The sequence below is a fragment of the Pleurodeles waltl genome, chromosome 4_2 (assembly GCF_031143425.1).
Source record: "Pleurodeles waltl isolate 20211129_DDA chromosome 4_2, aPleWal1.hap1.20221129, whole genome shotgun sequence".
Classification (NCBI taxonomy): domain Eukaryota; kingdom Metazoa; phylum Chordata; class Amphibia; order Caudata; family Salamandridae; genus Pleurodeles; species Pleurodeles waltl.
Genome location: NC_090443.1, coordinates 657,613,331 through 657,640,759, shown reverse-complemented (window position 1 = coordinate 657,640,759; position 27,429 = coordinate 657,613,331). Strand labels below are relative to the sequence as shown.

General features: G+C 46.1%; 1 protein-coding gene across 1 annotated transcript in view; it reads right to left on the bottom strand.

The window, feature by feature from the left end:
- LOC138293923 (vitellogenin-like) overlaps positions 1-27,429 on the bottom strand; it is a 605,610-nt gene that overhangs the window by 100,871 nt on the left and 477,310 nt on the right. Inside the window, exon 28 of the mRNA XM_069233203.1 lies at positions 13,733-13,791. Coding sequence (XP_069089304.1) covers positions 13,733-13,791 — 59 coding nt within the window. The remainder of the gene's footprint in view (positions 1-13,732; positions 13,792-27,429) is intronic.

The window sequence follows — 27,429 nt, the reverse complement described above, 5'->3', positions numbered from 1 at the left end:
GGCGTTTTCCGCCGTTTGCGAGGCGCAAAAGGCTACCTACATCTGGCCCTTAGTCATTTTCTCCCCACCAGCACACACAAGCTGTGAGGCAGTGTGCATATGCTGAGTGGGGGTCCCCAGGGTGGCATATGTCATGTTGCAGCGCTTAGAGACCTTCCCTGGCATCAGGACCCTTGGTACCAGGGGTACCAGTTACAAGGGACTTACCTGAGTGCCAGGGCTGTGCCAATTGTGGAAGCAAAGGTACACTTTAGGGAAAGAACACTGGTGCTGGGGCCTGGTTAGCAGGGTCCCAGCACACTTTCAATCAAAACTTAGCATCAGCAAGGACAAAAAGTTAGAGGGTAACCATGCCAAGGAGGCATTTCCTTACAGTCAACTTGATTTTTTTATCTTTTTCTGCAATTTAGTTTTTCCTGTCAATTTATTTACCAAAATCCTCACTCAACATGTCTCAGGCTGGGTCTCAAGCAGGAGATTTTGACCTGGCCCTGTTGGAGACATATACTGTCAAACAGCTGAAAGGGTTCGGCAGGGATATGAGAGTACCCACCCAAGGTGCCTCCAGAAAGGAGGAATTTCAAATAGCGCTGAGGGCCTGGGCAGAAGCCCATTCAGAGGAGGATGCTGGGGAGGAGCCAGAAGATGGCTCCCCAGAGGATTTTTTGCCATCGGTGGATGATGTTACCACTGCAATTGTGCCCCCTGCCAAACCAGGGAGCAGTGTCTCTGATCAAAGCCTGACCGCAGAGGAAAGGAGAGAGGAGAGGGAAGCAAAAGCAGCTGCGAAAGCATTAGCTGAGAAAAAATGTTTGTTGGCTCATGAACTGAGTCTCAAGGAGCTGGAGATCAAGGCGATACAATCTCAGCCTAGCAGTGATTGTGGCAGCACACATGTAGGACCTGTTGGGGAGAAAAAGGTTTGTATACCCAAGAACGTGGTGCCAAGTTTTGTTGTATGAGATGACAAGTGGCTGGATGCCTAGGAAGTTGCACTAAGGGCCCATGGGACCTGAGGAGCACTGGGGGGTGGCTTTGTGGTTTTATGTACCAGCAGTGGGGAGGGACACACTTCTTACACTAGCTCCACAAGATAGATATGTCTATGCACCCATGAAAGCAATTTTTCTGGCCAAATTTGGGATGACCCCTGAGAGATACCATCAGAGGTTCAGGGTCAGCACCAAACTCTCAACACAAACTTGGGTAGATTGGTATGATTTCTCCAATAAGGGACTGGATGGATGGGTGCGGGGAAGAAAAGTAGATGATTACAAAGGGTTATATGACTTGATTCTGAGAGAGCATATGCTCAGTATTTCTTTTATAGAGTTGCGCCAGCACTTAGTAGATAGCAAGCTGACTGATCCCAGGAAGCTTGCTGAAGAGGTGGACCTCTGGGTAAGCACCAGAGTGTCCAAGAAGGCATCTGGGGGAGGGGAACACCCACAAAGGTGGTCAGGGTTCCCAACAGAAGAAAGAGGGGGAGAAAAACTTCAAAATAAGGAGTTCTCAAAAGGCCCTCAAAAGAATTCCCAAGGGGTGGCGGCAACGATTCCTCTTCTAGATTTGGGAAGATGCCAGGGTATTTTGATTGAACATTAGGGAAATTCATCCCCAAATTCTTGGAGTGCTACCAGCATGGACACTCTAAGGGTGACTGCCAGTGTTCCAAGAGAGCACAGTCCACTACTGGACAGACACCTGGGTTGGCTAGTGTAGCGCTTGGAGGGGGGGAGACAATCCCAGTTAGCTTTGGGGGGCAGCCAGAGGTTTCCCTAGTGTTCCTGGGAGATAGAGAGAGATGGTGCCTAAAGCCTACATGCCAGAAAATACTTCAAAGTATAGGCAGGGGGTCACCATTGATGGGCAAAGGGTGGAGGCTCTGCGTGATACAAGAGCCAGTATGACTACTGTCAAGAGTGAGCTGGTGTCAGCAGAGCAGATAGTCCCTCACACATTTCACCAGGTCATAGTCGCTGACAATCGTGAGAGTCACCCACCGGTGGCTCTGGTTCCCTTTGAGTCGAGGGGGGGGTCTCAGGTACTCTGAAAGTAGCTGTGAGCCCTGCCATGCCTGTAGATTGTCTGTTAGGCAATGATCTTGAGCATACTGCCTGAAAGGAGGAAGAGCTCAGATCCCACCTAGAGATGTTAGGTTTGCCTGAGTGAGTCTACATGACCACACTGTCCATGGCTGCCCGGGAAGGGTGTCAAGGACGTCTGGAGCCTGGAATAATGGCCCAGACAGCTGCAGAGAGGAAGGGCAAGAGGCGTGGGAAACCCGCCTCAGATGTTCCCATGTTGGTGGACGGGCCCTTGAGAAGGAGGAGGCCCTTGAGCCAACTGGGGAGGACATAGCTGACCTGGGCAACCTACCTGAACTTGCTGGCTGAGAAGTAGAGGGTAGGCCAACCGGAGCAGAATTCTGCAAGGCGCAGAAGGAATGCCCCACATTTGAGGGTCTGAGGCAACAGACCACAGCCCATGCTGCAGGTGACTGGCACTCACCATATTTACTGGGAGAATGATCTCCTTTACAGTGAGCCTAAGGTTCCAGGCCCTGAGGCAGCATGTGTGCATTGGTCCCCCAGAGTTACTGAGCCTTCCTACTGGGTCTGGCTCATGACATTCCCCTGGCAGGACATCTGGGCCAAGACAAGACCTTTAATAGGCTTGTCACCCACTTCCATTGGCCCAGAATGAGGTTAGCCTCAGATAATTTCTGCAGAGCTTGCCCTACCTGCCAGGCTAGTGGGAAAACAGGGAAAAAGCTTAAGGCTCCCCTGGTCCCACTGCCAGTCGCTGGCACCCCCTTTGAAAGGGTGGGCATCAACATTGTTCGTCCCTTGGACACCAAAACTGCTTTGGGTAAAAGGTTTATCCTGGTTTTGGTGGACCATGCCACCCACTATCCAGAGGCAATCCCTCTGCGAACAGTGACTGCACCAGTGGTGACCAGAACCCTGTTGGGAATATTTACCCATGTGGGATTCCCTAAGGAAGTTGTGTCTGATGGGGCACAAACTTCATGTCTGCGTACATGAAGTCCATGTGGGATGAGTGTGGGGTGACCTACCAGTTTACCACCCCTTATCATCCTCAATCCAATGGGCTTGTGGAGAGATTCAACTAGACCCTGAAAGACATGATTAGTGGCCTCACTGAAGCCATGAGGCGTAAGTGGGACGTCCTCTTACCATGCCTGTTGTTTGCTTACAGGGAGGTGCCCCAGAAAGGGGTGGGGTTCAGCCCCTTTGAACTTCTCTATGATCACCCTGTCAGGGGACCACTGAGCATAGTTAAAGAGGGCTGGGAGAAAACTCCTAAAACACCTCCCCAGGATGTGATCAGCTACATGCTGGCCCTACGCAACCAAACCCAATGCTTCTGGAAGCAGGCCAAGAGTAACCTTGAGGCCAGTCAAGAGGTGATGAAGGAATGGTGTGACCAGAAGGCAACTCTGGTTGAGTTCTGAACTAGAGGCAAGGTTTGGGTGATGGAGCCAGTAGAACCTAGGGCTCTCCAGGACTGCAGGACTGGCCCATTTGAGATTAAGGAGTGTAAGGGAGAGGCCACTCACCTAGTGGCCCTCAAGACCCCTAGGTACCCCCTAAGGGTCCTCCATCGCAACAGACTCAAACCTCACTTTGAGAGGTCTGAGGTCAGTATGCTCCTGGTCACAGATGAGGGCATAGAAGAGAAGAGTGAACCTCTCCCGGACCTCCTCTCTGCCATAGAAGGTGATGGGTCAGTGGAGGGTGTCATTCTCTCTGACTCACGACCAGAGGGGAGACTACTATGGGTTTTTAGAGCAGTTCTCTTCCCTGTTTTCCCTTACTCCTGGACTCACCCATCTATGTGTCCATGATATTGACACAGGAGACAGTCCTACTGTGAAGATTAAAATTTACAGGCTGTCGGATAAGGTAAAGGCCATCATCTAGGAGGAGGTTTCCAAGATGCTGACCTTAGGGGTTATTGAGAAATCCAGTACTCCCTGAGCCAGCCCTGTGGTGCTGGTTCCTAAGGCTGCTGGCCCCAATACGAATGGTTCTGTGTGGACTACCGGGGTCTCAACTCAGTCACACGGACTGACACTCACCCCATCCCCTGAGCTGATGAGCTCGTTGACAGGCTAGGCGATGCCAAGTTCCTCAATACATTTGATCTTACATCAGGGTACTGGCAGATCGCCCTGACTCAGGGGGCTAAAGAGAGATCTGCATTTTCCACACATGATGGCCATTACCAGTTCCGGGTGATGCCCTTTGGGTTGAAAAACACCCCCGCTAGCTTCCAATGGTTGGTTAATGGGGTCCTAGCTGGCAAGGTTGCCTACTGCACAGGCTACCTAGACGACATAGCTGTCTATAGTTCCAGCTGGGAGGAACACATGCTCCACCTAAAGGAGATGCTTCAGGCTCTGCAACAGGCAGGCCTGACCATCAAGGCTTGTAAGTGCCAGATTGGCATGGTTCCGTGGTGTACTTGGGACACCTAGTAGGTGGTGGCAAGGTGCCGCCACTCCAGGCCAAGATTGAGGCTATCAAGGCCTGGCAACCACCTAGAACACAGACTGAAGTGAGAGCCTTTTTAGGCCTCACTGGATACTACCGCAGATTTGTCAAGGGCTATGGTACCATTGTGTCACCGTTGACAGAACTTATTTCCAAAAAGCAACCTAGGTTGGTGAATTGGACAGAGGCTTGTCAGAAAGCATTTGATTCTCTGAAGAAAGCCATGTGTACGGCCCCCGTGCCCAAGGCCCCTGACTACTCCCAGGAATTTATTGTGCAGACAGACCTTTCAGAGCATGGCATAGGGGCTGTTCTAGCACAGCTAAATGAGGAGGGCTCAGACCAACCAGTAGTCTTTATTAGCAGAAGACTATTACCACAGGAACAAAGGTGGAGTGCTATTGAGAGAGAAGCATTTGCTGTGGTTAGGGTACTGAAGAAGCTGTTTGGGACTCACTTCTCGGTTCAGACAGACCACAGGCCTCTCATATGGCTCATGCACATGAGCTATGAAAATCCTAAACTCTTGAGGTGGCCCATTTCCCTACAGGGGATGGACTTTACGGTGGAGCATCGCCCAGGGATTGACCACGCCAACGCTGATGGTCTCTCCAGATACTTACGCCTTAGCGATGAGAGCTCCGAGGAGTGGGATACATGTTAGACCTGACAGACTTAAGGTGGTCACCCCTAACTATTTGCATGCCTCCCTCTACTTTTTGGACACTGTTATTGTTTGTTTTAAGACTCTGCGCACTTTACCACTGCTAACCAGTGCTAAAGTGCGTATGCTCTCTCCCTTTAAACATGGTAACATTGGATCATACCCAATTGGACTATTTAATTTACCTATAAGTCCCTGGTAGAGTGCACTATGTGTGCCCAGGGCCTGTAGATTAAATGCTACTAGTGGGCCTGCAGCACTGATTGTGTCACCCACTTAAGTAGCCCCTTAACCTTGTCTCAGGCCTGCCATTGCAAGGCCTATGTGTGCAGTTTCACTGCCAATTGGATTTGGCATTTAAAAGTACATACCAAGCCTAAAACTCCCCTTTTGCTACATATAAAACACCCCTAAGGCATGCCCTAGGTAACCCATAGGGCAGGATGCTGTGTAGGCAAAAGGCAGGACATGTACCTATGTAGTTTACATGTTCTGGTAGTGTAAAACTACTGAATTCATGTTTACGCTGCTGTGAGGCCTGCTCTCTTCATAGGCTAATATTGGGGCTGCCCTCATACATTGTTTGAGTGGTAGCTGCTGATGTGAAAGGAGTAGGGAGGTGATTTTTAGGATGGCCAGAATGATAATACAAAATCCTGCTGACTGGTGAAGTTGGATTTAATATTACTATTTTAGAAATGGCACTTTTAGAAAGTGAGCATTTCTCTGCACTTAAATCATTCTGTGCCTTCCAAGCCACATCTGGCTGGGTTAGTTGACAGCTACCTTGTGCATTCCGCTCAGACAAACCCCAAACACAGGATGCTCACTCACACTTGCACACATCTGCATGTTGAATGGGTCTTCCTGGGCTATCAGGGTGGAGGGCCTGACACTTACATGTGAAAGGACAGTAGCCTGCCCATACACAAAGGACTGCCACCCCCCTACTGCGACCCTGCAGACAGGATAGAACTGAAAGGGGATCTTGTGCACTTCTAAGCCCCTCTTTGAAGTCTCCCCTACTTCAAAGGCACATTTGGGTGTTTAAGCAGGGTCTCTGACCCTACCAACTCAGACACTTCAGGACAAGACACCACTGGAGAAGAAACCCTGAACCAGAACCTGCAAGCTGCCAAGACAAAACTGCCTGGCTGTCCAAAGGACTTACCTGACTGCTTTTCTGCAAAGGACTGCTGCCCTGCTGTTGTCCTGGTGCCTTTCTGTCCTCTGGCTCTGCTGAGAAGTGCTCTCCAGGGGCTTGAATAGAGCTTTCCTCCTGTTGCCTGAAGTCTCAGGACCAAAAAGACTTGATCTCTTCAAGAAGGACTCCTTGTGCGGCGAAATTCGTTGCACAGCCTGGCAGAAATGATGCACAGCCTGCACCGTGGTGAAAAGTTAACCGCACGCCAAACCAGCCTGTAAGAAACGGCGCTCAGCTGCATAATGGTGAGAGAATCACTGCACGCTGATCCGGATTGAAGCAGCTCGACTTCCCGAAGAGGAGAACTACGCAGCATCAGCGATGCAATTGGATATTCGACGCACGGCCTACTGGATCATTGCAAAGCTGAGCCGGAACGACACAGCCTGACTTCTTGAGAGGAATTGACGCAGCGCCTGCCTCATGGCAAGAAATTTGCATGCATCGCCCACTGGATCGACGCAGCCCCTGTAACTTCATCCTTCACACCTAGAATTTCAACGCATTGTCCCCAGGGCATCCGAAAACCACCAACCCGGAGAGGATCCCAGTCTACGTGCCGGAAATCAATGCAAAGCCTGCCCTGCGTGAAAACTCAACAATGTATTGTCTGTGTGCACCGGAAAAATCGATGCACACCTCCATTTTTTCCACACAACTCCTCCTCTGCGGTCCCATCTAGAGAATTTGAACGTGAACCAGGTACTTTGTGCTTGCAAGACACATTTGTTGTTTTTTAAGAAAGAACTAAAAACTCTTTATATCATTTTTTAAGTGATATTCCAACATGTACTTATTGAATCTTAATCGTTTTGACCTGCATTTAACCAGATAAATATTATATATTTTTCGAAACACTGTGTGGTGTATGTTTGTGGTGTTCTACTGTGTTATTGCATGATATATTGCACAAATACTTTACACATTGCCTTCTAATTTAAGCCTGACTGCTTAGTGCCAAGCTACCAGAGGGTGGGCACAGGATAATTTGGATTGCATGTGACTTACCCTGACTAGAGTGAGGGTCCTTGCCTGGGCATGGGGTAACCTGACTGCTAACCAAAGACCCCATTTCTAACAGATAGATAGAAAGATGATAGATAGATAGATAGATAGATAGATAGATAGATAGATAGATAGATAGATAGATAGATAGATAGATAGAAAAGTGTAGGTGTAGATATATATATACATATTTACGTAGGTGTCTATTTATATATCAATATATAGGTATAAATAAATAAATATAGATAGATAGATAGATAGATAGATAGATAGATAGATAGATAGATAGATAGATGTATATATAGTAATGGACCGTAGTAGAGACAGTCAAGAAATAAAGAGACAATTATCAGTTCAAGATAACTATGAGAGATTAAAAAAGATCCCACAAAAGAAATTCTGAGAGAATTTAATGAAAGATTGAAAAAATGGCATGAAATGAGCTTGCTGGAAGACGAAGAGTTGGTGTATTTATAAAAGATACACTTGATAACACCTACTGTATATGTGTTACCAAAAATACACAAGAGTATGAATAATCCCTTCTCTCACCTAGCCGCCAAGACCTGGAACTCCCTTCCACTCCACCTTTGCCAGACCCAAGACCTCTTGACATTCAGGAAACTCCTCAAGACATAACTCTACGACCAGTAGCTCCCCCTCCAGCGCCTTGACACCCTAATGGGTGATTAGTGCACTCTATAAATCCTTGATTGATTGATTGATTGATCCCCAGGGATGTCCAATAGCCAGCTCATGTAAATCCTTACTGGAGAATGCATCAAAGTTTATAGATATTTTCCTGTTTCCTTATGTAGCAGCACTTCCATCTTACTTTAGAGATTCCATGGGTTTCCTAAATCAAACGTATACCATGGAAAAAGGAATATATAATGGCAACAGTGGATGCTGTGTCACTATGTACCTCAATAAAACACAAGAATGGTCTAGAAGCCTGTGCATATTTCCTTTGCATCAGATCTTTGAGTTCATTGGAACATACACAGATGCTGCTGGAAATACAAACACTATCTTTATTTTTGAAGGAGAATACTATATCCAGTTGAAGGGACAGCAATGGGAACATCTTTTGCTCCTGCAAACTTACAATGGGCGAGTGGGAGGCTGAATGTGTGTGGACAGAAGAGAATGCTGAGGTCCTTGTCAAGGTCATCTTATGGTTCCACTTTATAGATGCTCTATTCCTAATCTTGGAGGGTGAGCAGGATGAATCAGAAGTATTTCTAAATTCCCTAAAACATAATAAGCTTGGATTACAATTTACATTTGAGAGAAGCAAAGAGAAAATAACCTTTTTGGATATAGAGATTTATATTTTCTTTGAAAAGGTTTGCTCAAGATTATATCATAAACCCACCAGTTGTAATAACATCTTATTTGCAAACAGCTCACATCCCAAAGCACTTAAGTGGAGCGAGCTTTATGGAGAATTTTTGAGGGTCAGTAGAAATTATTCAGAGCTGAGTGACATCAAGGCACAAGGTGGTGAGATGTTCTCAAGAGTCATTAGATGAGGGTACACGGTATCGGTACTAGAAGACGCTATGAAGAGAGCAATGGAGGAGAACAGAGAGGACCTTTTAGTCTCAAAAAGCATGAGCGAGAGGAAAAGTGATCAGGAAATCATCATTAGATATATCATGGATTACAACCGCGTGGATAAGGAAATTAGAATAGTCCTCAGAAAAAATTGCAGGGTTATTGGGAAAGATGATGAGTTAAGAGATTGGGCGACAGAGCATCCACAATGAACATATGGAAAAATACCATCCTTGAATGATCTACTAGTCAAAACCTACTTGCCTGCACAAAAAAGTGGGACAAAGAAGCAGCTTCAAAGTAAGGGCTTTTTTAAATGATCCAAATGTAAGGCCTGCTGGTATGGCAAGAATATGTTGGACTTTAAATGCCTTGATGGGTCCACAAGGAAAATTAGAGCATGGATATCATGTGAAACCTAATTTGTAATATATTCTCTGGAGTGTTGCTGTGGCAAAAGGTACATAGGAAGCACTATAAACAAACTAAAACTGTGTATAGTGCAACATCTGAGAGCAATAATGAACAAATACTGTTCCTATGTGATTACAAAACATATTTTGGAACAGCACACTGGGGAACATAATAAATGATGTTACTTTACGATCCATCATGTGAAGGCTAATATAAGAGGAGAAGATTGTGAATTGACCCTTAGAAGAGCAGAGGATAATGACAATTGGAACAGAAATACCTTGGGGTCTGAACATGGAAGCTCAACTTTAAATACATCTTTTGGAATTGATGCTTGGGGACTTATAGTGTGGATTGCAATATAGGATAAATATTTATTGTGCTCCCTCTTTCTTTCTTCTTTTTTACCTGCTATTTTTTCACCTGCTGTCTTTTGTTATACCGCTTTTCTCATGCTGCCATTTCTATTTTCTATTTTCTTCTTTTAATGCCATATTACATGGGATTAGATCAATGTGTATTGACATTTTTGAGAGATCAGTACTTTACTGTAATTGCTTTTTGAGTTCTTGGGAATCCAGGTTAATAGTCTTGAGTATTTTACTGAGCTAGATTTGTAAGCATACATCAAATAGCACTTTTCTATAAGTGAGAGCACACCCACTCGATGATTGGGAAAATATTTGATGAAATGCATTACCAGTACATTAATTTAATTTATTTTCTGATGTTAGGAACACAGTTTGATTCCAAAGATTGTATTTGCAAAAGTGAATGGTTTATTTTTTTGTGGTCTATGTGCCTGCCTCTTTAAGAATATGTGTTGGTATAAGGAGGAAGTTCCTTTAAATAGATGTTTTGCACAGCACCATGGAATGGCCCAGTCAAAGGCTTTTTGCCAAAACTGCATAGGCAAATTTGTTTGTAGCACCTCACACTTTGCACTTTGATAATACAATAATATGATGAAATGAAAATCCTTTTTGAAAAAAAGCAAACAATTCATACTGGATTTGGCTATCTCCTGGATCTGCCCAGGCAAATGGATTGTTGGTGAGGGCAGGCATTCACAGAGAAAACCAAAGGTTAAAGGGACATCATAGTTAGGATGTAGAGTTTAAAAAACCTTAGAAGTTCACAAACAAAAACAAAGGTTAAAGAGATGTTATAGTTAGGTTCATAATCAACACATTCATAAAAATTCAGAAGTTATATTTATACTTATCCCAAGAAACTATAACTTGTGCCTTTAGGTAGCCATAACTGCTTCTATTTCTGAACTATAATGTCCCTGTCACCTTTGCTTTTTTCAGTGAATTTCTGTCATTTTTCTTTTTACATAAACTAATATTTGTTCACCATATATTAATCCAACTGTCGCCTTGCATGGCCTTTGGCTGTGTGCAATGGGAGATTACTGGAGGGCCTAGCTTGTGGCAGGTCCTGGGATCAACCTCCGCCTGTAGTCAACCCCACCCTGTACACTGTTCTGCAACCAGGCTCTGCAGCCAACCTCTCGCAATGTGCCAACCCCAAGCTGCACATGGTCTTCAAAGGGGGCTGCGGGGGTGCTCCAAGACCCTGTGGCCCCAGCCAGGTTCCTACATCCAAGCTGGAGGTGGCATTGCTCTTACCTGCAAGGAGCAGCTAAAAATGCTGAGCCCTGCAGGCAAGAGCAATATTCAGATCTTTTTCCGGGCCTGGGTCACTGCGGGCAGGCAAGGGAAACAGATCTGAAATCTGCTTCCAGCAGGGAAAAGTATGTTTTTTAGTGATAGATAGATAGATAGATAGATAGATAGATAGATAGATAGATAGATAGATAGATAGATAGATAGATAGATAGATACTCTGGAGGCAGTAATTAGTTACTGTAAGAGATGATGAATATGACAGTGCATGCTAACCAGTAATAAAATGTTGCTACAATTCAATAGTTAGGCCAGACAGGGAAAGCAAACACTCTCCTATTTATCATATTGTTTATGTTTCATATTCATATTTTCGGCATGATGACTTGACTGCTAGGTGAGCCTGGACAATTGTTTGATATGCCTTCAGAGACTAGTCAAACAAAGATTTATACAATGCTGTTACAACATTTATTCCCTCCCTATTGCCCCTCTACATCCGCCTGCACTATTGCCCTGGTACTCCCAACTGGAATCAGGCACCTTCATGTATAATCAGCAAGGTCCATTCCTAAAGAGTAACTGAAATGATTGTCAAGAGTAAGGTTGAAGTTACACGTCAAAAGAAATCCAAGGAAACTACTGTTGCCGTTTTGCTTGTACCTGGGTTCTTTTCGTTTTCAGGTAGCTATGTTTTTTCTCCAGCGATAAACAAGCAGTAACATTAATGTTAATTTTTAGAAAAAAATGAGAGTTTTAAGGTCTCAGCTAAGTTTATGCTCTACTATTGTTTTTTTCTTAGTTCAGTACTTGTTTGAAAATGTACTTCTGACTCAGGGTCATATTGTTACTTTTTGTTTTTTCTTGGGTCCCCTTTTTTAGTGAATTGGGATGATTTCAGCTTTCTTCCATGTACCCTGTTTTGTATGTAGCCCCAGATGATCGGCTCTAAGCTGTAAAGGTCGCCCTGCATTCTGTTTAGATCTGATACTTTCCTCCTTTTCATACTATGAATAGCTGCTATCTTTTCTGCCATACTAAAGGAGACTGTCAATCTACTGTCCCAGTCCTGAGATTTAGTATGGCCCTCCCAATTGGAGCCAGATCCTGTACTTACCTCTTTTTATTTCAGAACGTTTTATTGAGTATATTAAGAAAAAGAACAAACAGTTAAAGGAAAAAACTGTTGCAATAGTACATGTTCTATATAGTGAGTTTATATAGCATTGCCGGATATTCATAACTGGAATAAAGAAAATGGCACATACAGAAGATTAACAAATTGTTATATGATATATGTCATACAACTGAAGGTGGGAAAGGAAAAGGTCATTAAAAAAACTAAAAAATGAAAAAGAAAAAGAAAAGGAGAGGGTGATATATGAGTGTCAATATAAGATGATCACCTGGGGTAGTATGGTGGTTGTGTCGAAGTTTTAAAAAAGATACTAATGATGCCTAAAGTAGTATGAATACACACATTAGTGACCTGTCATATTCAAATATGTGGTTATATATTGAAGTCATCTTCCTTGACAATAAATGGTACACCTTTGTTGAGCAAATGCCACAACAACTGACTATTTTTCATTATAGCCACCCTGACCAATTCTCACTAATTGTTCACTTCCCAGATCTTCTTGGTGAGTATCTGCATTCTGTTATAAGATCTCCTCCCATCGGCATTTGCATTTCTACACCCACTTCTGACAGCGGCCATCAATTTCAATTTGGCTATCTTATACTTCTTATTGTACCATACCTCCTCTTTCTGTCTTGGTATAATGGTCCTTGAGAGATGTGAGTAAATAATTGAATATATCCTTTGGAACCAATTCAAATTGCACTCAGTCCCTAAGTACCTATAGGGTTGAAGTGATTTCAGTATATAAGCAAGCTAGAATTTCTATATCCAAATGTACCTTGGGCCATTTTACCCTGTTGTCATCATTGGAAGATACAATTGGTGGATCCAACTTGCGTTAATGTTGTCTACTAGCTAGGTAAGGAATACTCTTCAGTTGCATAGCCAGGCAATTACGGTCACTATCTGTTCTATCAAAGCCAACCATATCCAGCAGGTTTGATCACAAATCCAAGTTGGTCAGAATATATACTATCCTACTTCTACAGTTTGCCCTTTTGAAAGTAAAGTTAGCCCCTTTGTCAGAAAATGTGTGCTCATTATATGCATGCCAACCATGTGTAAGTAAAATAGACATTCCCTGCAGGGCAACCTTTGACCATCTTTTTAGGGGAGAATTCCGCAGTAAGGCAATGCCCTGTTCCACATCTTCCTCTTGCAAAAGATTTTGAATAAAATCCATGGGGTCAAATGTCACATTAAAACCCCCATCGATAATAAGATGATTCCCCACATGAAAGGTTTCCAAACATTCAGCTAAAACTATCAGAGGCCTAATGTAATGATTGTACATGTTCACCAATCTTACTACAAAATTCACTTTCACATAGTTAATCCCAAGATTACCTCCTGATTTTACAGGCTAAGATAGTCTTCGACTTGTGGTTGATGGTCCAATTTCAATGTCTCGAAATACACATATAAGAAATTTATCTATAAACTTTCCCCATTTGAAGTTATTCACCTTAGACCTCATTCCTGTTACATTCACACAAAATCATGTTGAGATGTAACCCGTCGTCTCTATCCTGGGGTAGAATATGTATAAAATAAACTTTAATCTGCTTTAACTGTCCCTCACAATCTTACATCCATCCTGTCTCTCATCTTCCTCAATGAGATTGTCAATCTCGTCTATTGTGCAGTTCCTTGTCACATGTCAGACAGCACTTTAGCAATTTATTGTGTCCTGTGGGCTACTCTGGGTTTTTCTTTTCCCAAAATCTCCACAGTTAAGTGATATCAAAGGTGGTTGCAATGGACCAGGCTTATCAAACAATTGTCCAGGCTCATGTAGCAGTTAAGTAGCTTAGACTCAATAGATCAAGAGAAAGTACTTCCTGGCATCAGTAAGTTTTACTTGCTGTAATGGCATCACAGGGACCACCAATAGCTGTGTCCAAACATACAATCAGCAATCAGCAAAAACCAGGCATTAGGGGAGTGGCCCTGCCCCACATCTTCCTTACTCGCAGCATTGATTGTGCAGTGGCCCAACTCCAGCTGTGGCCAACTTTAAGGCTGGGGGAAGTAGTCTCAACCCAGGGAGGGCTCACCAATGGTACAACTTACTATAACACAATGTCAAAAGGAAGCAAATACTACTTCTCTGCTAGGAAGAGATCTGTTAGAAATGGGGTCTCATTCGGTTTCGGTTTGCACCCTATCCAAGTAGGGACTCTCACTCTAGTCAGGATGAGGGAGATACCCGCTCAGATAACCCCTGTTCACCCCCTTGGTTGCTTGGCATGTGCAGTATGACTTATCTCAGAAGCAATGTGTAAAGCATTTGCACATAGCACACAGTAATACAGTGAAAACACTACAAAAGGACACCACACCAGTTTTAGAAAAATAGCCAATATTTATCAGTGTAAAACAAGACCAAAATGAGAAAACTCATACATACAGTAATAAAGATATGAATTTTGCAAGAATTATCTTAAAAAGACAGTTCCTTGAAGTCGATAGCTCCCCCTAGGGCTATCACAGCATCGTGATCAACAAAACAAACAGTTCAGGCCGGCTGTGGCGTCACGGGGCAGCTACGGTATAGACCCACAAACAGTACCTTTGGAATTGCAGGGCGTGGTGATCCTCGTGGTGAGAGCTGGAGAGCGGCATCACTGGCATTGCGGTTTCAGTTCTGGAGGTTGGCGGGCTCTTGAAGTCACAACCATTGCAGATCTAACTCCAGGCTGATGAAATCAGGAGTGCTAGTGTCGGTGCTCTGGTGCGAAGTGGGACAATGCGACGGTGTCAGCAGGAGTGTCGTCATCGAGGGTGCTCAGGCTGCAATGTGAGCAAGGTGATTCCAGAGTGCGGAGCCCACAGGTCACGGTGCAAGCAGCGGCTTGGTGACGGCGTCAGATGATGGCGTCAGTGAGACCAGGTTTGCGGTGCAGAGCTGGGCAGTGCAACTCTGTGCGGTGTTGGCAGGTCACAATGCAGGCCATAGGCATGTTGGCAATGTTGTAGTGGTTTCTCTTCTTGAACAGCACAACACACACAGTTACCAATGCTGTAGGCAGATAAAACTGAAGTATTTGGTTTCCCTGAGACTTCCAACAGGAGGCAAGCTCTACTCCAAGCCCTTGAAGAACTTTCTCAAGCAGGATACACATCAAAGTTCACCCTTTGCTCTCTTTTAAGGCAGAAGCAGCAACTGCAGGCCTACCCATCAAAGCAACACAGCAAAGGGGCAGTACTCCTCCTCCAGCTCTTCAGCTCTCCTCCTTGGCAGAGGTTAGTCTGGATCTAGAAAGATTCTAAAAATCTGGGGTTTTCGGTCAACTACTTATACCCTGTTCTGCCTTTGAAGTAGGCCTACTCCAAACGAAAGTCTCTGTTGTTCACAAGATCCTGCCTTGCCCAGGCCTGGTTACAGACACACTCCAGGGGGTTGGGGACTGCATTGTGTGTGGGCAGGCACAGCCCTTTCAAGTGTAAGTGATCACTCCTTCCTCCACTCTAGCCCAGATGGCCCATCAACATATGCAGGCTATACCCCAGCTCCCTTTTTGTCACTGTCTAGAGGGAATTCACAATCCCAACTGTCAGTCTGACCCAGATGTGGAATACTCAAGCAGGCAGAGGCACAGGATGGTTTAAGTAATAAGTGCCCACAATCTGAAAACCAACTTCACTAAAAGATATATTTTTAAATTGTGAGTTCAGAGACCCCAAACTCCAAATTTTGATCTGCTCTGAAAGGTAAACTGCACTTTAAGGATATTTAAAGGCAGCCCCCGTGTTAACTTATGAGAGAGATAGGCCTTGCAAGAGTGAAAAATGTATTTGGCAGTATTTCACTGTTAGGACATGTAAAACATATCAGTACATGTCCTACCTTTAACATACACTGCACCCTGCCCATGGGGCTACCTAGGGCCTAACTTGGGGGTGTCTGACATGTATAAAAAGGGGAGGATTGGGCCTGGCAAGTGGGTACACTTGCCATATCGAATTGCCAGTTTAAAACTGCACACAGACACTGCAGTGGCAGGTCTGAGACATGTTTACAGGGCTACTTATGTGGGTGGCACAATCAGTGCTGCAGGCTAACTAGTAGCATTTGATTTACAGGCCCTGGGCACACACAGTGCACTTTACTAGGGACTTACCCATAAATCAAATATGTCAATGATGGATAGACCAATCACCAACACAATTTATATCAGCAGCACTTGCACTTTAGTACTGATCTGCAATGTTAAAGTGCACAGAGACAATAAACCAGCAAAAGATTCCAGTATACTATAAAACCAGGAGGCAAAAAGGCAAAAAGACAGGGGAGACATGTCAAAACCTGCCAGGTCTACCAAGATCCTTCTGAACTCTCTCTGACCTAAAAAAAAATGCAATTTTTCATAGACATTAAATCTGTCATGTGCGTACTAAATTCTTAAGCTTGTTTCTGGATTCAAGTTGAGCTTAATTGCACAAAATACATAATTAGTGAACTGCAATTTCATGTCTATGCTATGGATCCAGGAATGGTTTATTTGCCAGTACTGGTGGGCTGCACATGACATTTAAGCAAATATGAACACCTACAGGCTGATATGTTCAAGAGAAGTTAACAACAATTTGTAAATAGTTTCCTGCTCTAGAAGCAGCTGGCACACTCACGAAAGGCTTCTTCCTCCATTGGGTTCAGAAACCACAAGCTCTCTGGTGAGACACGTCACTGCTCCTACCATTAGAAGCCGACTAGAACTTTGGGCTTGGGAAAGAATGTAGTAGTCAGATGAATTTAATCACAAATCAATGACATAAACCATAAACAATTCTGAACACGAAGAACAATTTAACACTAAATCAGACTCCAAACTGGATTACGTTTCAAAGCTTTATTACAATCCCAAAATCAATGTAATGTATGTTGTGCGCAAAACTAAGTTATAAGCATACATGAAAAGCATAGGCTGACCAAAACGTCTAAAGAGATTCAACTTACAAAACATCAGCACTAGTTAAACACTCCAAAAGAATAAAATAGACTGGCAACAACGCAATATGCACATCAATATCAGATTTCAAAGCAGATGATGGTGACATCGGTAAATCATCAAAATGCAATTTCAAAAAATGTATTTCAGGGTTGGGCCATCTCTATTTCTAACACGAATTTAGACTTGCATGTGTGGGAAAGGGCTAGCACATGCAGGGAAAAACAAATGAAGGGACAAAAATAATTTGGAAAAAAATCATCTAATTAGGGTTGCTCTTTATAAAAAAATATGCTAGTGTAAATGCCTAAGCTAAAATGGAACAGCAGACAGGAGTACTTCATCAACTAGAGCGTTCACCTTCTCCTGACGTCAGTTGACAGCAGCATCAGGACAGTTCAGAGCACAAGCTTCAAAAAGGACAAGTCAGCAGTTTAGAATTAGTTGGGCGTATTAGTACTGAACAGCATAAACAAATGGGGCAATTAAGACTATAAGAAACTCATAATACAAAGATGAAATATGGCAAACGACTTTAAGAGGAACAGGAGGTGGAAATGACAGCAGCAGCCTTCGCCAAGCATCAGCAGACTCTGAAAAGTCTTAGACTCAAGGCAGGAGTCGACTAATTTAAAGTTTCAAAGTTCCTCACTAATTAGAAATAATTAAGGTCCTTTGATTGGTCCTTCAGGTGTGCTCAACTTACGTACAAGATTCAGATGCTCATTCCGAGTTTGGTGGTAACCAAACCGCCACACTGATGGCAGTCTTGTGCCCTCTGGCAGGGTGGCAGTGCACACAGCCAAATAACGAGTAACTTGGTGAATCCAACGCAATAAAGACGACTCACCGCCAGCCCTGCCACTGCTGACGAGCTGCAACCACCGGCAGAAGACAACTCCAGGCAGGAGGCAGACAACGTCCTGCCCTCCATATGCCGAGTAACCACTCCGCCAGGATACCCGGTGGGGCCATCCCACCATGAAAAACCTGGCAGAAACAGAAAGTAAAAATTGAAACACCCACCTCCAGGCACAGAGACGCCGCCGTGGTCGCCATGGCAAATGAATTGCTAGTCTTCCCAGCGTTGTATCTCGCCATACACCTTCAGGACCACTGCCACTGACAAAGACGACAACCATAAGTATTCCTAGCACAGAGGGGAGGGAAATGTCAGTGATACATACCCACACAACACACATACCCCACACACACAGTGAAGGCCACACACACAACATACGTCAATGCCAAATAACCAGTACACACACAAAGCAATGCTGGCACGTGCCAAACATACAGGACAACGCACAACAACACCACCAACACACCCCACAACCACAAAACGACAACTACCCCACAAACACCCCAACCATGGCATAGACGGGCACGTTGTGCAACACCACACATACACACACACCAAGAACTCTATGCAACAATGAAACACAATTAATAGCTGTGAATACACATCCAAACAATCATACAGCTGACACAACATGTACAACCAACAATCAAGGAAATACACACATCCAGCACTAGACACACAGACGCACACAACACCGCATACAAACACACAAGCAAGCAGACACACACATCAAAACATCCCCATGGCCCAAACCATCTACCAAGTGCATGCAACAACACAGACACATTCCGCACACAGATACCACACAGCCTCGTATACTAATGTCACACCACAATGTTGAAGGAAACCAGGACAAGTATCTCAACTTGCCAACCACAGCAATGTGGGCAGTTGTATTTACAAAAATAATAACTACATGCAAAGGTACCAATGGCAAGTCCAAATGTCCAATTTTGAAGGACACATTGTCCATGAAGAATGGTCCAACCTTACCCCTGACTGAAGCTAGGCCTCCACAACATAGGGGCAGCAATCGGACAGGCAGGCACCTCAGGGATGTGGGGGTGGTGGGGGAGGCTTGGAAGTCGAAGGGGCATGCTTTGCCTTTTGCTTGGAGGGGTGACCTTAGCACTGGGAGGGGTGGATGTTTTGCTGGGTGGAGGAGCAGGGGAAACACCAGTGGGGGGACCCAAGGAATGAGAAGTGGAAGGGCCTGAGAGGTGCAGGTGGACAAGCTGTTTACAGGGAAGATGGGGTGGGAGAGGAGTAGGGAAGAGGTCAAGGTTGGCAAGGCAAACTTTCTTAGGTACACGTGGCAGTCACATGACTGAGGGTTGGGAGTGGAGGTAGAGGGAGTGCTCGTCTGACGTGTCTGTGTGCTGTACATGGATGCTGGTGTATGCAGTGTCTGGATGTGTATGGTGGCTTAATGTTGGGTGGGTGAGTGAGTATGTATGTATTTCTTGGGAGGGGGCAGAGAAGTAGCGAGAGGGAATGGGTGATGTGTGAGTGAATGCTGTGGTGGTGTGTGCAAGTGAGCTGGATGTGCTGCCGGTGGCAGAGACGGTAGTCATGGTGAGTGTGGATGTGGTGTGTGGCGTGTGTGACTGTGAGTCTGCTGTTGTGGTGATTGAGGGGATGACAGGAAAGACAGCAGGACCAGTGCGCGATGATGCTGTGCTGGCAGGTATGAGTTGAGATGTGACTGTACAGGAGGAGGTGGTGGGAGAAGTGTCTTTTGTTGTGTCTGCAGATGTGTGTTGTGTGTGTGCATCCCTGTGGGATCGTTTGTGATGCTCATGTCTGTCTGTGTGCACCTTGTCTGTTGTACTGGGTGTATGCATGTGTGTTGGTGTGCCCTGGACGGGTGTAGGTAGAGGGATTGTGGATTGGGCACAGGTATCTGGAGGGGGGATGGAAGATGAAGGGACACTGGCTGCTGTCAACGAGGAGGCCAGAGCCTGAAACGATCTCTGGAGGCCAGACAAGGCACTGTGAATGCGTTCTAGGAACGCATTGGTCTGCAGCATCTGGGATGCCAGTCCTGGATGGCATTCATAATCGTTGATGGACCTCAGGAATTCAATAGCCTCCTCATTGAGGGCAGCAGGGCTGACTGGGGCAGCGGCAGAGGTGCCTGCAGCGAAGGAGTTGCCCACCCTCCTGGATGAGCACGCATGGGCAACTGGGTGGGGTGCTACAGGGAGTGCGGTGCTGGAAAAGGGGTGGCAGACAACAATGGTGTTGGTGTGGTACCAGAAGGGTCCGCCACTGCCAGGGAGCGGCCATCGGAGGAGGTATCTAAGTCAGATGTTGTGGTAGCTCCAGTCTCCCCGTGGTGCTCCCCTCACCCTCCCACCCACTGGTCCCCTTGGCTTCACTGCTGGCCGTCTCCTGGGTCCCGTGGGCTACAGCATCTACCCTCGCCGGTGTCCTTCCTCCCTTGCCAGGTGATGCTAATGCACACATAGACAGAGGAGGAGCGAGAAAAGGAAGGTGGAAGAAACAGAAAGGGAGGAAAATATTATAACCCACACATCCAGTTCACATATATGCAATGCAGAGAACAGTCACTGCCTGCGAAACAATAGACCAATTAGCAGTCTTTCCCAAATAGAGTCATGCAAGCTATGTCCAAACCCATCCCTGTAGACCAAACTCCTGCATGAAGACAACTACATGCCCATCAATGCGAAAATGACCACTCCTAGAATCAAGGCCAGGACTATACCCAATCACATGTCCTCCACTACAGGATGATACAAATCTAGGTAGAGAGGGACTCAGTACACTAACTAACTGATAGGAATGTGAGGAGTACATGTGGTACAGAGGATCCATTGATGTAGGAAGTGATGCAACTGCAACCTTCACGTAACATGTAACTACTACAGTACACGCAGAAAGGGAGAATGCAGCCATTGACATGATAGCAGACTTGAGAGACCCATACCTACAGCTGAACATGTGTCACTTTACCACCACTACTCATCCCACATGGCTCAACATAGCGACCATCACACACTCCTACTTGGTGTGGCAACCAGGACTGAACATTCCCTAAATCACATCTGACTACGTTCATTCCAAGTCCAAGGAGGGTGACAGTGCACAACCATGCAGTAGTGACCTGACAGTCAACACTAATCCCCTTGTGGCTGCTGTGTTGCCTTCAAGCGCCCATCCAAATCAGGGTACAGCACCGCCAGTATGTGGGCAGTTAGGGGGCTCAGGGTCCGAGGTGCACCCCTCCCACGTTGGGAGGCCGTCCCCAGCTGGGCCTCTGCAGTCTTCTGGTCCCAGCGTTGCAGGTCCTCCCACTGCTTCCTGCAGTGGGTGCTCCGCCGGCAATGGATCCCCAGGGTCCACACTTCCTTGGCGATGGCTTGCCACAACCCTTTCTTCTGGTGGGCACTGAGCTGACTGGGAAACAGTGAATTAACGGGGGGACAAGATGTAAGTGATACCAATCCAGCAGTAAGCTTTGGCAACACCATACGAACACTGCTCATGCACACGGTCAATATCCCACACATATCATGTGCATGCTACAGACCTGATCCATCATGACATGTCAATGTGCATACATATACAACGTCAAACAACACCCAACTTGTAGGAACAAGGACGGTATACTGACCTGTGGTCCTGGAGCTCCGTACAACTGCCCATACAGGGGTAGAACCCCTTCCACCAGTTTTTCCAGCTCCTCTGTTGAGAAGGCTAGGTCCCTTTACCCTGCAGTACATTCCATCATTGCTCCAAGAGGCAGGACAAAGCAGCACACAAAGTGGAGGTCTGTCTAGCCCAAATACCAGGAGTCAAGTGAGCTGTCCCACACAAAATGGCGGTTAGAACCGCAGTGGTCATGACCGTCACCGCCGGCGATGATCGTCAATTGGTCGCAGTCTCCCATTGACATCAATGTTAACCAATGAGGAGTTAAACGTCGGTTCTGACCGCACAACGCCATGACGACTTCCACCAGAGGAACGAGGTCACTTCCAGAAGTACAATGCACGCCGGACACGTGGGTGCCATTTTCATTTGTGACAGTACTGTCCTGAGTTTACACAGCATAACTACCTGCCTGTCATTACAAATACATACTTCAGGTCTGACATGGTGAATATAGACACATGCAGTACAAGTCTAGTGAAATTTACAGACTGTTCACAACAATTGTCAGCATATATGATCAGTATAGTAAAACACAGGGAAGGTGTAGGTGTACATGTCCTGTAAACGTCCATTCACACAGGAATCATGTGCCATTGGCTGGTTAGGTATGGAGGATAGAGTAATGTGTACTCACACATTACAGGCAACTTCCATGACTATTATATAATGACTGTCGTGTGTCATACTGTATAGCCTACATTGTGACAGACATCCTGATTGTTGTTTGTATCCCCGCACAGATTTGGCCACAATGGAGTGATGAGGAATGCACCAATTTACCGGCCACTCGTAGATCTTGAAACCATGGAAGAGCGCTACATCTACCTGACCTATCAAGTGAACCGTTTGTGCATCAGGAAACTTTTCGCCCAGTTAAAGGTAGACCTCCTGCCAGGTTTGAGGAATCCCCATGCTATTCCTCCGACATCCAGGTGTTGTCAGTCCTGCATTTCCTGGCGAGTAGCTCTTTTCAGAGCACAGTGGGACTGGCTGCAGGCTTTTCGCAGCCCAAGTTCTGTTAGGTGTTGCAGGATATGCTGGATGCCCTACTCAACCATGTGCACAGGTACATTAGGTTACACCTACCTCCAGATTTTCCCACTGTGAAAGCAGCGGTCTAAAACATCTCAAATGTCCCACATGTAATTGGGGCCATTGATGGGACTTACATTGCCCTGGTACCTCTGAGGATCAATGAACATGTCTACAGAAACAGGAAAAGTACATATTCACTCAATGTACAAGTGATGTGACTTGTAGACTAATACATTACACATGTGAACACTAAGGGCCATATTTATACTTTTTGACGCAAAACTGCGCTAACGCAGTTTTGCGTGAAAAAAATTAGCGCCGGCTAACGCCATTCTGAAGCGCCATGCGGGCGCCGTATTTATTCAATGAAGTTAGCCGGCGTTAGCCTCCGGCGCTGCCTGGTGTGCGTGAAAAAAAACGACGTACACCAGGCAGCGCCGGCGTAGGGGGATATGGAGCTTGGGCGCCAAAAAATGGGGCAAGTCAGGCTGAGGCAAATTTTTCGCCTCAACCCGATTTGCGCCATTTTTTTCGACTCCCAACCCCCATTGAAATGACTCCTGTCTTAGCAAAGACAGGAGTCATGCCCCCTTGCCCAATGGCCATGCCCAGGGGACTTATGTCCCCTGGGCATGGTCATTGGGCATAGTGGCATGTAGGGGGGCACAAATCAGGCCCCCCTATGCCACAAACAAATTTACAAAAAAAACGTACCTGAACTTACCTTAATGTCCCTGGGATGGGTCCCTCCAGCCTTGGGTGTCCTCCTGGGGTGGGCAAGGGTGGCAGGGGGTGTCCCTGGGGGCTTGGGAGGGCACCTCTGGGCTCCTTCTGAGCCCACAGGTCCCTTAACGCCTGCCCTGACCAGGCGCTAAAAAACGGCGCAAAAGCGGCCGGACGTCATTTTTTTTGACCCGCCCACTCCCGGGCGTGAATTTTGCCCGGGAGTGTAAATACGGCGCACATGCCTCGGAGTCAATTTTTTAGACGGGAACGCCTACCTTGCATATCATTAACGCAAAGTAGGTGTCCACGCAAAAAAATGATGCAAACTCCATGGACTTTGGTGCTAGACGCGTCTAACGCCAAAGTATAAATATGGAGTTAGTTTTGCGTCGGAATTGCGTAAAAAAAAACGACGCAATTCCGGCGCAAACAGAGTATAAATATGCCCCTAAATTCCCAGGATCAGTACATGATTCCTACATCCTGAGGAACAGCAGTGTCCCTGCAATGATGTCACAGGTACAGGGAGAAAGGGCCTGGCTCATAGGTATGTGTACTGCTCTCCATGTCATACTCCTCATGACACAGTCAGCACTCCACTTAGCAATATACCCATGGCCATGTTTCCTTTTCCACACAGGTGACTCCGGATACCCCAAGCTGCCCTGGCTTCTGACACCTGTGAGACATCCAACTACATTAGGGGAGAACAGGTACAAGGAGGCACATTGCCGTATGGGACGTGTGATTGAACGTACTTTCAGTCTCTTGAAAGCCAGGTTTTGTTGTCTTCATGTGTCTGGTGGTGCACTACAGTACAATCCAGAGAAAGTCTGCAAAATAATGGGGATGCTGATGAGGCACATGACAACAGGACTGACATGATTCATCACTACTTTCCTTGATGCACAGGTATGTCTGCATTACATATCATCTGCACATGGGAGATGTATTGCTGAAACCAATCTGTAGCCAATATTTGCATGCATCAAGGGAAGTGTGGGGACTGGAGACTTAGACATTGGGTAACGACCCTGAAGAGTAGGTGACTCACTATGAGAGGTAGTGGAAATGCACAGCTGCTAAGGTCATTTGTGGAATGCTGGTGTCATTGCAGTACAGCCTTCTAATTGTACTAAAGGTTTAGGGTCCTCAGGCTGCCTATTTGGCGATATGTTAGGGGGACTTATCAGTCTTGTCCTGCTGTGTAGGCATATCATGCATTGTCTTCTGCAGGGTGTCAAGTACCTGTTCATGTCTTTTCAGGGAGTTGTGCAATTAAGGTTGTTACCTATGCTTCATCTTTCCTGTCCCACACGTGTGAATGCCAATGCAGTACCTTACATATGGTGTAACATAGCTGCTGGGACAATCATCCTGTGTTTGCCTTCAATTGCTATTGATGTATGACTGTGGATTAAATTTCTTACAACCTTGTACCTCATTCCATTTATTTATCTGTTTGCAGTCTGCTTGCTGATTTGCCTGTTGGCCTAGTTGATTGTGGATGTTAAAACAGAATGGACGTACTTACACACCTGCTGGAGTATCCCACTACATCTGTAACTTGGACATTTAGGTTGTGTAGACCTGTGTATTCTATTGTTGTTCTTCAACATATTTGGCAATACTAACAACAAAGAGACATGCACCATGACTTGTGATAATAGGTGTTTGTTTAGCGTAGGATTTCACAGTCCAGAGGAGTGAGGTAGTGCTCTAGGTGATGAACAGAGTGGGTGGTCCAGCTGCTAGGTTCATATTTCCTGTGTCCATTTGCCTCGGAGTGATGCGACCTTGGTATTGGACAGCCAATAGTGTGTAACAGTGGCACACAAGGGTGACATTTCAGAAGAGGGATCACTTCCTGGTGGGGGGATTGGTTTTGGCCTGGGGTCCTGCAGAATGTCTGGATGGGTGACCTCTTTTACGGGGGTTCCTTAGCTGCAGGGGTAGGGGTGCTATTGTCCTGTGGGTCCTCCTGCTGTGCCTCCATTCCAGTAGCAGGTGCTGATGTTGAGTGCAGTGGTGTTGACTGACTACTGGATGGGGCCTGCTGTTGGGTGGAGAATGTCCGCAGGATGCAGTTGAGTTCATTAAACTCCCCTAATATGGAGGCCATGGTGGCATTGTGTGTCTGCCACTGCCTGCTTGGCCCCCTGGTGGTATTCCTCCTGCAGCCTTTGTGTGTCTTGCAAGGCAGTGAGTATCTGGGCCAATTGGTCCTGGGTTTGCTGGTAGGCTCCCAGGACCCTGGAGACGGCCTCCTGGCCAGTCGTGTCCTGTTCCGGCCTCCTCCCTTGTCCCAGGATTGTCCTCCCACTGGCCCTTGGCCCCTGTACCTGTGCCCCTGGTGCAGTGTGCCCCCTCCGACTGACACCAGGACTGTCATTGTCTTGGGTTTGCACCGTTGACTCCAGCCCCTGTCCTGTGGGTCACACTGATGATTGATGGCCAGTGAGTACAGTGGACTTACCAGTGTCCAGTCCAGCAGTAATTCCCGTCAGCCCTTCCGGATGTAGTATGGCCTAGACCATTTCCTCCCACTGTGCCATTTCTGGGGGAGGTGGTGAGGGTCCGCCACCAGTCCTCATGATGGCCACTTGGTGCCTGGAAGCCATAGCCCGTACCTTACCCCTAAGGTCGTTCTACCTCTTCCTAATGTTCTCCCTTGTGCGTAGATGGTTCCCCACGGCATTCACCCTGTTGACTATCCTCTGCCATAAGTCGTTCTTCCGGGCTATGGATGTCTGCTGGACCAGTGCTCCAAACAGTTGCGGCTCTACTTTTACTACTTCTTCGATCATAACCCTGAGCTCATCTTCTTTGACTCTGGGTTTTTTTTGTGGTGCCATGGTGGTTGTGTTGTAGGTGGGGGTATATGGTGTGTGGGGAGTCTGTGTGTGCTGTTTGTAGTGGTGAATATGTGTAAAGGTATGTGCGTGTGCTCTGTGGTGTTTGTGTGCAGTGGAGTGTTGTGTGATGCGTGCTTAGTATGATGGTGCCTGTGGTATCTAAGTGCAGGGCCTCCTTTCAATATGTCCTTCTCTTACTCTGTCGGGGTTTCTATTTGCAAAGGGTTCTGGGTATGTGTGGGGGGTTGTTTTGCAGTGCTGTGGACAGGTGCGTGTATGTGTTTCAGGTGTTGCTTTTGATGTTATCCTATCTGGTGCAGTGTTGCTGTGGTGATGGCTACTTTTTTTCCTGCAGCGGTTTGGACTGCCAATGGATTACCGCTGTGTTGGTTTCCGTGATGCTGATTTGTGATTTGGAATTTGGCGGGCGGCATTTTCTCAGCATGGCGGGGGTGGTGGTGCAGACGCCTCCTTCATTCAATCATTTGGGCGGATGGTGTTGTTTTTTTGGTCATAATTTGGCGGTGTTGTGTTGGTCACTGGTAATTTGGCGGGCTTCACTCCACCATTGCTGGCGGTGTGTAGGCCGCCGTTTGTACGACGGTCTTCGGAAATGACCGCCAAACTCGTAATGAGCACCTCTGTCTTACAGGCCCTGGGTACCATATACTAGGGACTTATAAGTAAGTCAGGGCTTGCCAATGGGTGTATTCAGTTCAACATGATGTTTGTAAAAGGGTTAAAACATTGGCAGCAAGGCCTCCTTGGCAGGCCTCAGTGCCCTTTCAGAGACGAAAAACCAGCAGCATCAGTCCAAAAATATCACAAAGAAATACATACATTTACAGTTTTCGGATAAAAATATGTGCTGTCTCGGTGCTTTTAATATGGCATACTCCATATTTTCATCAATTTGTACACAATCGTAATTTGGAAAATCTTTTTCTGCTAGAGTTTTCATCTACCTGTAAGAAAAATCAGTTCAAGGTATGCACTTACCCACAAAACACTTGCGAGATAAACGTTTCGGCCCCAAATGCAGGGGAAACTATGCTGTGATGTGAAATGAACAGTGGGGCTCTCTGCGAGTTACGTGAAGTCCAGTATTCGGTAACTTTATAATAAAACCTTTGCACAACCCTAAAATGTTGGTGTGACATCAGCATCTGTGAGTAC